This window comes from Electrona antarctica (assembly GCF_951216825.1).
Source record: "Electrona antarctica genome assembly, chromosome: 15".
NCBI classification, from domain to species: domain Eukaryota; kingdom Metazoa; phylum Chordata; class Actinopteri; order Myctophiformes; family Myctophidae; genus Electrona; species Electrona antarctica.
Genome location: NC_136796.1, coordinates 36428930 through 36441038, shown reverse-complemented (window position 1 = coordinate 36441038; position 12109 = coordinate 36428930). Strand labels below are relative to the sequence as shown.

General features: G+C 49.8%; 1 protein-coding gene across 1 annotated transcript in view; it reads left to right on the top strand.

Moving 5' to 3' along the window:
* Nucleotides 1-12109, top strand: part of LOC306938464 (inactive phospholipase C-like protein 2) — a 67160-nt gene that overhangs the window by 41577 nt on the left and 13474 nt on the right. The window contains exon 10 of the mRNA XM_079522657.1: nt 6579-6654. Within this exon, the coding sequence (XP_079378783.1) occupies nt 6579-6654 (76 nt within the window). The remainder of the gene's footprint in view (nt 1-6578; nt 6655-12109) is intronic.

The window sequence follows — 12109 nt, the reverse complement described above, 5'->3', positions numbered from 1 at the left end:
GGCCAGGCCAGAGCAATATGTTCTTTCTAAATGATATTTGTTGAAGCTTGGCTACAGTGTGTGTGTCACACAGGCCTTACATTACATGTCCCCAAGACCTTCCACATGCAGTCTCACAGTCTCAGTGCTCTCGGATGATGGTGTAAATAGGCACTTTATTCATATTCGTCACGGGAATGGATCCAGGAAGTGTGTGTGTGTGTGTGTGTGTGTGTGCGCGCATGCGCGCGTGTGCGCGTTTTTAATTAATCCTAATTACTCCATAAAATCTCCACGGCGCCACAGCCCTCTTTTGGAGACTATACTAAGCTCTGTCGTAATAGTAGTCCGGCAGCCAACAGGCTTCTTAAAGTGCAAAATTGAGCCTTTTTTATTGGCCTAAAATATTGTCTATATACATACATTCATGAATCCACTTGCTGACTGACTGTCAGCATTGAGCAATTGTTATTTATGGGGTTTATATTTGACCATACCATTAACATCCTATATATAGCATGTGACGTGTCAAACTAGGGGGTTTTCATGATTCTGAATCCATTAGTTTTGCACAAAAAACACTCCTTTGGCTAAAAACGTCCATAGCCGTCATCACAAATGTGATGAGGTCAGCACATTTTGGGCACATTAGGGTAAGTGGCTATGGCCGTTTTTAGCCCAAGGAGTGTTTTTTGTGCAAAACTAATGCTTGGAATGGATTCAGAATCATGAAAACCCCATAGTTTGACACGTCACATGCTACATAAAGCATAATGAAAGTGTGAAAATCTTGCCATAGGATGTTAATGGTATGGTAACATATAAACCCCTTGTGACCGACTAGTCACTACCCAGGGCAAGGAAGGACACAAGACAGGGCAGCTTCCTTAAGTTGACCTTTTTATTCCTCCATGTGCAAGGAATAACACAACATATGACACTTTACACAGGAAAGCAGATGGTTCTCCACTGTCCGGACAGAGCCTCTCTCTTGAGTGTTTGTGGAGATGACTGATTTATCCTCTTGTGCCTTGATCAAGTCCATGCACAACAGGTGCGCAGCCACACCCAGCTCTGAGTCCAGTTCTAGTTTGACTCAGGCCATGTGTGACTGCTTAAATCAGTCATCCTCCCTCTCACATACCCCCCTCGTTAAACTGAGGCTGGGGAGAATCCCCAGCCGAAACCTACTCCCCCCCCCCCCCCCCCCCCCCCCATACCAAGCAAAAAAAAGATCTTAAAGGTATATTCAGTGATTTCACTTAAGTCAAATATCACTTATTTTTTCTTATTTTTTGGATAATCCTCCCTACTATAAAGTGTGCTGACCATATAAGGAGTTCCTCCCTGTCCCCAGTGAGCCCCTGGGGTCAAAAAACCCTAGTTTCGGTTTGGGCTTTGGGTGGCAAAGCCTTCATCCAATCAGGATGAGAGGGGCCTTCCTCCAATCATGATCGAGTGGGGCGGGCCTTGGTGCACGTGCTGTTGGTCTGTTGTACTTCCCTCACTGTAGAGCGTGTGCATGAGCACATCTTGTTACCGGGTGGACCGGGCATTTTTCCAAATCACCCAAATCACTGAATGCTCCTTTAACACTCTGACACAGGGTTACCATTCCTAACATAAACAACAACAGACTCTGAAACAGGGTTGCTATACCTAAAATAACAAAACCCCTCAAACAACATTGTCCCACACACACTTCCCCAATGTCCAGCCCCACCCTCCCCCTCACTCCCGGAGACCGGAGGCATGGGCTGCTGACCAGGTTGGCAGAGGTGGTTCTGGGCTTATGCTGCTGCAGGGGCTGCTTGGACAGGCTGGGAGGAGGCTCACCAGTGGAGTCACGATGGTGGCTTGTTGGTGGGTTCTCCAGCTGCAGGCCGTTGTCCACGGTGGCTGATGCTCTGCTTCCCCACCCTCAGGTGGACAACACTGTTGCCTTCCGCTGCTGCCGAGGAGTGCTGGGGTTTGTAGCTAGGCCGATTACCAGATTGCTGGGACCTGTAGTCGGGCTCGTTGGTCCTCACCAGGACACTGGGTGGCTGGTCCTCACCAGGATGCCGTTCACACGTAGCCCGGCTCAGTGGCCCCGTCATTTCATGCAAGTCCTGTAGTTCTTGCAAAAGGCGCTGGTGATTGCGTCAATAGCAAGCTATGCCTGAAACTGATGCTGCTGAAGAGTGGCAGTGTTCTGCTCAGGAGTTCACTGCTGTCCCTCCATGTCCCTGTTCAGGCGCCAAATGTGACCGACTAGTCACTACCCAGGGCAAGGAAGGACACAAGACAGGGCAGCTTCCTTAAGTTGACCTTTTTATTCCTCCATGTGCAAGGAATAACACAACATATGACACTTTACACAGGAAAGCAGATGGTTCTCCACTGTCCGGACAGAGCCTCTCTCTTGAGTGTTTGTGGAGATGACTGATTTATCCTCTTGTGCCTTGATCAAGTCCATGCACAACAGGTGCGCAGCCACACCCAGCTCTGAGTCCAGTTCTAGTTTGACTCAGGCCAGGCGTGACTGCTTAAATCAGTCATCCTCCCTCTCACACCCCTATTAAAAAAAATCTCAATGCTGACAGCCGGTCAGCAAGTGGCTTCATGAATCTATGTACAGTATAGACAATATTTTAGGCCAATAAGAAATACTATATACAGTACCAAATTCCCCACTCCACAACCCCGGCTCCCGGACTACAGTGTGATGAGAACAAGAAGACATCCACTAAACAACAGAAGTGAGACCTAGGCTTCAAATGCCAGCCTGACGCGGTGCGTGCGTGCGTGCGTGCGTGCGTGCGTGCGTGCGTCCGTCTGTGAATAGCCAATCTCCGGCACTGTCGGACGGCGATCAGAATCAGAATCAGAAGCCTTTAATGCCATGACATGTAAACATGTTAGGAATTTAGTTTGTTGGGACAGCAGAGTGCATGAGTTACAACATTAGGACAGGTTCAAAACAGGACAAGACAGTGCAAAAACAACATTGTGCAATGAATAATGAATACATGTAAAGTGCAGAGAGTTCAAGTGTTCAGGTCAGTTCAGAGCACAAGTCAAGTCCATATCACTCTGAGTGGGGGTGGAGGGAGGATAGAAGGGGGTCAGGGGGGGACACCAGCAGCATTGAGGAGCCGGATAGCCATGGGGAAAAAGCTGTTTGAGTGTCGCGCCTTTAGTCTTTAGGGAAGGCAACCTCCTGCCTGAGGGGACCGATGGGTGTGAAACGGTACACAGACCACACTTATTGTTCGGAAGACATCGAACTCCTTTCAGTCTCAATTAGACGTACCGGTTTACCTACCAAGACAATTTGGTCATATATTTATAACTCTTGTCTATATTAATTCCCGTGCGAATATGAAGGTAGGGAATCAATAGCCATGAGCAGGATAATATTTCTCCTGCCTCGCCCAAGTTTATACTGGCCGACTTCAACGGATGTTCGCTTAAACAGACGATGCCCAATTACTATCAATATGTCACTTGCCCCACAAGACGGGAAAAGACTCTTGATTTATGCTATGGAAACCTAAATGACACATCACGCATATGGAGCCACCAAAAAATGAAGCTTGGGAGTTCTGATCATAATGTGGGCCACATTACAAACAGAGGCTAACCAGACAGAGGCAAACCTGAAGTCAAAAACATTCAAAAGTGGGAGTGAAGAGTCACTTGACTGTCTTAAGGCGTGTTTTCGTAATTTTTGGAACATGTTTAATGATACATGATGTAACGTGCTGATCTTGATTAACTAACTCTTTTGTACTTGTAAGTAGCACACTATATACCGTACACAGTTTTGTATTAGATAGTGTTATTCCATCCAAACCATCCAAAGTGTTTCCAAATGATAAGGACATGAAAGAAGCATTATATAGAAAGCAACATGCTTTTGAACAAGGTGACCTAATTCAAGTGACCTCATTCAGAAAAACAAATAACTATTGAATGTTTATACAACTACAAACTTAAGATTGCCTTACTCCCACTCCCCGCCTTTGGCGTGAATCATTTGGATTAATCTGCTTGGTCTTTTATAGTGCTTTTGATCGATCGTCAAAAGTCGTAATGCTACTCACGTTCGGGTTGCTAGCTGGTGTTTTCAATAACACTGGAGCGTGCCATCTTGCATTTCTCGTGCACCAGCATCCACTCTGTTTCTTTCAATCGCCTTTATCAAAAAATCATTAAAAACATATAGGCCTACATTGAGGGAAAAAAGGGGTGGGTGGGGGATTCAGATTTTACGGGGGCCACTTTCGAATTGCAGCCATCCGTAGGTGCCCTTTGAGAGTGGTTTTGAAGGAGTCAAGGGATTTGCATGTCTTAATGACTGTCGGTAGGGCGTTCCACATTTTGGTGGCATAGGAGCGAAATTAATTTAGTCCCTTGTTTGTGCCGAATCTGGGTTGCACATGGTCGGTTGAACTCCCTCTGGTGTTGTGGGTGTGGACTTCGTTGACATTAAGGAAGTATTTAGACATGAAATAGTTTGAGAACCACTGACATAGAAACATAGGTTTATCAGAAAACTGTCATGATTTAGAAGACATTTGTTGAATCGGTTCTCAGGTCTAAATGTTAAAATTAATGTAAAAAATGTGTGTCTATGTGGGTGTGGTATGTGTGTGAATGAAAGAGACATGTAGGTTTTTTTCAGTGGGACAGGCAGAATAAATGGTAAATGGTGCATTTATATAGCACCTTTATCCAAGGCACTGTACATTGGTTGTGCATTACATTCACCCATTCACACACACATTCATACACCTATGGCGGCGGAAACCATGCAAGGCACCAACCAGCACATCAGGAGCAATTAGGGGTTCAGTGTCTTGCTCAAGGACACTTCGACACTAACTCTGGGGGAGCCCGGGTTCGAACTGGCAACCTTGCGGTTATCCAGCCTCTCTACCCCTGATCCCCTGCCACCTCCTGCAAGAATCAGCTGTTATTACAGCCTGTTAGTGAAGAGAAACCCAGCTCTTAGTCTTTCCTCTCCAATTAAGTTATGATTAAGACCCCAGATAATATAGGGAGACAGTTTAATTTAACCACAGTTGCTTTTCACCGCTTAGGCCCTGATACTATTTGTTAGCACATTGCGTTAAGAGCGTGTGTGTGTGTGTGTGTGTGTGTGTGTGTGTGTGTGTGTGTGTGTGTGTGTGTGTGTGTGTGTGTGTGTGTGTGTGTGTGTGTGTGTGTGTGTGTGTGTGTGTGTGTGTGTGTACGCCTGCGAGGGATCAGAGGAAGTCTGCCCTCGTGCTGAATATTATTAGCATACATTTGAATGAAATGTGGCTAAACGGATTCCACGTCCCGATCCTGATGCAAGAGGGAAAAGCAAAGAAAAGCAGACAGGAAATCACTGTGTGTGTGCGCGGGTGTGTGTGTGTGTGTGTGTGTGTGTGTGTGTGTGTGTGTGTGTGTGTGTGTGTGTGTGTGTGTGTGTGTGTGTGTGTGTGTGTGTGTGTGTGTGTGTGTGTGTGTGTGTGTGTGTGTGCAGTTGTTAATCCTCATTTGTCAAACAGCATTTTTCACAAAGAGAGGTCATGGCCCTGCCGGCTTTGCACGAGGATGTGCAGACTTAATCAGGCAGAAGCAACTAATGTCATTGATGGTGTGTGTGTGTGTGTGTGTGTGTGTGTGTGTGTGTGTGTGTGTGTGTGTGTGTGTGTGTGTGTGTGTGTGCGCGCACGCGCATGCGCGTGCGTCGATTTGTGTATTTGTGTTTGAAGTTCTGTGTGGTTGTGGGTGCATGCGTGAGTTGTTGTGTATTTGTGTTTGAAGTTCTGTGTGGTTGTGGGTGCATGCGTGAGTTGTTGTGTTATTCTAAAAGCCCTTCAGTTCTGTTTGTATAGACATGTGTGAGTTTAATTGCTTTAAAGTGGTGTTTAATCTTTGATTTTCAGCAGTTTACTGCTAGATCAACAACAACCAACAACTTTTAACGCCTCAATTTCCCTTCGGGGATTAATACAGTATATCTCATCTCATCTTAATGTCTCTCCAATAGCATTATTATGTTGATGATGATGATGATGATGATGATGATGATGATGATGATGATGATGATGATTATTATTTTTAAGGTATTATAAAACATTGCTGCTTCTCCTAGTGGAGACAGTAGCCTATAAGCAGATTGTGGAAGACATTTTTGTATAACAGCAACAGTGTTTTGCAGTAGTATAATATGTCCGGAATCCCACATATTCAACATGAAATGTCTTAAGGCTCAATACATACCTTATAGCACTATAGCACTATTATACAGTGGTGATCAGATCTGAATGTTATAGAAGCCCAAACCTTCCAGTAGCGTTGAAGTGACCCGAGCACTAAACTCCCAACTGTATCTGCTCAGTAGCCAACAGCATCGGTCTGAGTGTGAAGCAGGGACCTTCGCTGAAAAGGCTCCCTCAGGGCCCACTTGTAAACGAGATGTAAATCGCAGTGTAATTTACCCTGGTTAAACAAGAGGAGAAAATAAGAAGTCTGCATTGTACTAATGAGTCTCTCTCTCCCTCCCTCTCTCTCTCTCTCCCTCCCTCTCTCTCTCTCTCTCCCCCCCCCCCCTCCCTCTATAGATGGTCCAGGCCAGCAAAGCTATAATGGAACTTTCTGATGAAGTCTACAACAGGATCCTACACATACAGATGACAGGTGTGTGTGTGTGCGTGTGTGCGTGCATGTATATACTATATGTGTTTGTGTTTTTGAGCGTGTGTGACTGGGAAGATTGTATGTGTATCCGTATTTGTGTGTGTATGCATGTGTGAGCTCATTTGGGCTCGTACAGTATGATATAGGTACTGTTAAAATGCCATGCATACTCTATACATCCCCTGCGGCACTTTCTTACTGGGCAAATCAGGAATGCACTTAACGACTCCTTACACCCTATATAATATAGGATGTACAACGTGTTTAAGTGCATTCCTGGTAATATACATTGCTATGCGGCAAGTAACTAAATGTAGCCTACTGTTACTATATTAGACCGAATTCCGGTGCTGCACGCACGACTCCACGCTTGAGTAACGTTGCATGGTTGTGCCAAAGGCATACAACACGACACATAAGCACGTTCCCTTGAAAACGAGAAGTAATCACCCACAAGTCATGTAAGATAAGACTTGCAGCTTGTCACTGCTGCAGAATGGCCCTGTGTGTGCACTGCACTCCTTCCTCTGGCTTTTAACAGCCATGCCCTGATGAGTTCAATCACCTCCGTGACCGTCTGCAGCTCACAGAGGGGGAAGGAAGGAAGGTTGGTACCTGGGGAGAGGAGAGGACAGACGAGAAACAAGTATAAATGTGTTTTTTTTCCCATCAGTTTGTGGGGCCATAGATATATATAATAAACGTAGACACCTCGATCATTGGCCGCTGCTGTTCATTGAAGCTGTTATGAGTCATGTGGCCATCATATTTTGTGGGGAGAGTTGTGCCCCTGTATGCCTGCCTGCACGGCTGTTGTATGTTGAAGCAGAATGTTATAACATAGGGCGGTGGTGTTCAACCCTTTTCACATCATCAAGGTCCATTATTTATTCTGAGCATAAAATGTTACGCTCTCAAGAGTTAAATATCTAATAAGGGTCCATTTGGTTACCAACTCTTATCATTTAACTGGGGACCACTGGCTGAGAACCACTGACATATAGGGCCATTCTCTCAAACACAACATCCTCATCCTGATTCCTCAGACAGTGATGAGGTCGCTGAGTCACAAACTCATCAAACCTGTATATAAACTAGGCTTAAGCTAGGCATAAATGAATAAAATCGGCTTGAATCAGCAGTGAAGCTGTCAGCTGTACATTTTCTCCGCAAGCAGTTGGTGCTGCTGAACCGAAACCAGTATGCAATATTCAATGAAGGCCAGATACCCTCTGTGTTCCGAAAGTGGAGTGAATTATTGGAGATTGTTCAAGAGTTTAAAATGTGCACAGCCTACCGCCTCTGCATGGATTGGAAACGGAGGAGGTTGCTTTTTCCAATCAACGAATCAGTTATTTGTTTTTCTCGAACATTTAACTAACTCTAAAGACCTGGGTCTGTGTGATCTGGCTCCTTCCCTGATAGGAGTGGTGAGGAGGAGTGAAATGCCATGATGTGTGTAAGTAAGAGACTATTGCGTGCTGCTGCTGCTGCGTGGGCTGTGATGTGGATGTGATTTGGAAAATCAGGCTACGGTCATATCCCTAGTCCACTGCTGTAAACTCCCACACAGCCTCTTCTATTGGATGAAGTACTCATTAGCTCTCCTCTTCTCTCCACTATGTCCCTTTTCCTCCCCTTCCCACCACCACCACCATCTATGTCCCTTTCTCCCCTTCCCACCACCACCACCACCACCACCACCATCTATGTCCCTTTCTCCCCTTCCCACCACCACCACCACCACCACCATCTATGTCCCTTTCTCCCCTTCCCACCACCACCACCACCACCACCACCACCATCTATGTCCCTTTCTCCCCTTCCCACCACCACCACCACCACCACCATCTATGTCCCTTTCTCCCCTTCCCACCACCACCACCACCACCACCACCACCATCTATGTCCCTTTCTCCCCTTCCCACCACCACCACCACCACCACCACCACCATCTATGTCCCTTTCTCCCCTTCCCACCACCACCACCACCATCTATGTCCCTTTCTCCCCTTCCCACCACCACCACCACCACACCACCATCTATGTCCCTTTCTCCCCTTCCCACCACCACCACCACCACCACCACCATCTATGTCCCTTTCTCCCCTTCCCACCACCACCACCACCACCACCATCTATGTCCCTTTCTCCCCTTCCCACCACCACCACCACCACCACCACCACCACCATCTATGTCCCTTTCTCCCCTTCCCACCACCACCACCACCACCACCATCTATGTCCCTTTCTCCCCTTCCCACCACCACCACCACCACCACCACCATCTATGTCCCTTTCTCCCCTTCCCACCACCACCACCACCACCACCACCACCACCACCACCACCACCATCTATGTCCCTTTCTCCCCTTCCCACCACCACCACCACCACCACCACCACCACCACCACCACCACCACCACCACCATCTATGTCCCTTTCTCCCCTTCCCACCACCACCACCACCACCACCACCATCTATGTCCCTTTCTCCCCTTCCCACCACCACCACCACCACCACCACCATCTATGTCCCTTTCTCCCCTTCCCACCACCACCACCACCATCTATGTCCCTTTCTCCCCTTCCCACCACCACCACCACCACCACCACCATCTATGTCCCTTTCTCCCCTTCCCACCACCACCACCACCACCACCATCTATGTCCCTTTCTCCCCTTCCCACCACCACCACCACCACCACCACCATCTATGTCCCTTTCTCCCCTTCCCACCACCACCACCACCACCACCATCTATGTCCCTTTCTCCCCTTCCCACCACCACCACCACCACCACCACCACCATCTATGTCCCTTTCTCCCCTTCCCACCACCACCACCACCACCACCATCTATGTCCCTTTCTCCCCTTCCCACCACCACCACCACCACCACCATCTATGTCCCTTTCTCCCCTTCCCACCACCACCACCACCACCACCACCATCTATGTCCCTTTCTCCCCTTCCCACCACCACCACCACCACCACCATCTATGTCCCTTTCTCCCCTTCCCACCACCACCACCACCACCACCACCACCATCTATGTCCCTTTCTCCCCTTCCCACCACCACCACCACCACCACCATCTATGTCCCTTTCTCCCCTTCCCACCACCACCACCACCACCACCACCACCATCTATGTCCCTTTCTCCCCTTCCCACCACCACCACCACCACCACCACCACCATCTATGTCCCTTTCTCCCCTTCCCACCACCACCACCACCACCACCATCTATGTCCCTTTCTCCCCTTCCCACCACCACCACCACCACCACCACCACCATCTATGTCCCTTTCTCCCCTTCCCACCACCACCACCACCACCACCACCACCATCTATGTCCCTTTCTCCCCTTCCCACCACCACCACCACCATCTATGTCCCTTTCTCCCCTTCCCACCACCACCACCACCACACCACCATCTATGTCCCTTTCTCCCCTTCCCACCACCACCACCACCACCACCACCACCACCACCACCACCATCTATGTCCCTTTCTCCCCTTCCCACCACCACCACCACCACCACCATCTATGTCCCTTTCTCCCCTTCCCACCACCACCACCACCACCACCACCACCATCTATGTCCCTTTCTCCCCTTCCCACCACCACCACCACCATCTATGTCCCTTTCTCCCCTTCCCACCACCACCACCACCACACCACCATCTATGTCCCTTTCTCCCCTTCCCACCACCACCACCACCACCACCACCACCACCACCACCATCTATGTCCCTTTCTCCCCTTCCCACCACCACCACCACCACCACCATCTATGTCCCTTTCTCCCCTTCCCACCACCACCACCACCACCACCACCACCATCTATGTCCCTTTCTCCCCTTCCCACCACCACCACCACCACCACCATCTATGTCCCTTTCTCCCCTTCCCACCACCACCACCACCACCACACCACCATCTATGTCCCTTTCTCCCCTTCCCACCACCACCACCACCACCACCACCATCTATGTCCCTTTCTCCCCTTCCCACCACCACCACCACCACCACCATCTATGTCCCTTTCTCCCCTTCCCACCACCACCACCACCACCACCACCACCACCATCTATGTCCCTTTCTCCCCTTCCCACCACCACCACCACCACCACCATCTATGTCCCTTTCTCCCCTTCCCACCACCACCACCACCACCACCACCACCACCACCATCTATGTCCCTTTCTCCCCTTCCCACCACCACCACCACCACCACCACCATCTATGTCCCTTTCTCCCCTTCCCACCACCACCACCACCACCACCACCACCACCACCACCACCACCATCTATGTCCCTTTCTCCCCTTCCCACCACCACCACCACCACCACCACCACCACCACCACCACCACCATCTATGTCCCTTTCTCCCCTTCCCACCACCACCACCACCACCACCACCATCTATGTCCCTTTCTCCCCTTCCCACCACCACCACCACCACCACCACCATCTATGTCCCTTTCTCCCCTTCCCACCACCACCACCACCATCTATGTCCCTTTCTCCCCTTCCCACCACCACCACCACCACCACCACCATCTATGTCCCTTTCTCCCCTTCCCACCACCACCACCACCATCTATGTCCCTTTCTCCCCTTCCCACCACCACCACCACCACCACCACCATCTATGTCCCTTTCTCCCCTTCCCACCACCACCACCACCACCACCATCTATGTCCCTTTCTCCCCTTCCCACCACCACCACCACCACCACCACCATCTATGTCCCTTTCTCCCCTTCCCACCACCACCACCACCACCACCATCTATGTCCCTTTCTCCCCTTCCCACCACCACCACCACCACCACCACCATCTATGTCCCTTTCTCCCCTTCCCACCACCACCACCACCACCACCATCTATGTCCCTTTCTCCCCTTCCCACCACCACCACCACCACCACCACCATCTATGTCCCTTTCTCCCCTTCCCACCACCACCACCACCACCACCATCTATGTCCCTTTCTCCCCTTCCCACCACCACCACCACCATCTATGTCCCTTTCTCCCCTTCCCACCACCACCACCACCATCTATGTCCCTTTCTCCCCTTCCCACCACCACCACCATCTATGTCCCTTTCTCCCCTTCCCACCACCACCACCACCACCACCACCATCTATGTCCCTTTCTCCCCTTCCCACCACCACCACCACCACCACCACCACCACCACCACCACCACCATCTATGTCCCTTTCTCCCCTTCCCACCACCACCACCACCACCACCACCACCACCACCACCACCACCATCTATGTCCCTTTCTCCCCTTCCCACCACCACCACCACCACCACCACCATCTATGTCCCTTTCTCCCCTTCCCACCACCACCACCACCACCACCACCATCTATGTCCCTTTCTCCCCTTCCCACCACCACCACCACCATCTATGTCCCTTTCTCCCCTTCCCACCACC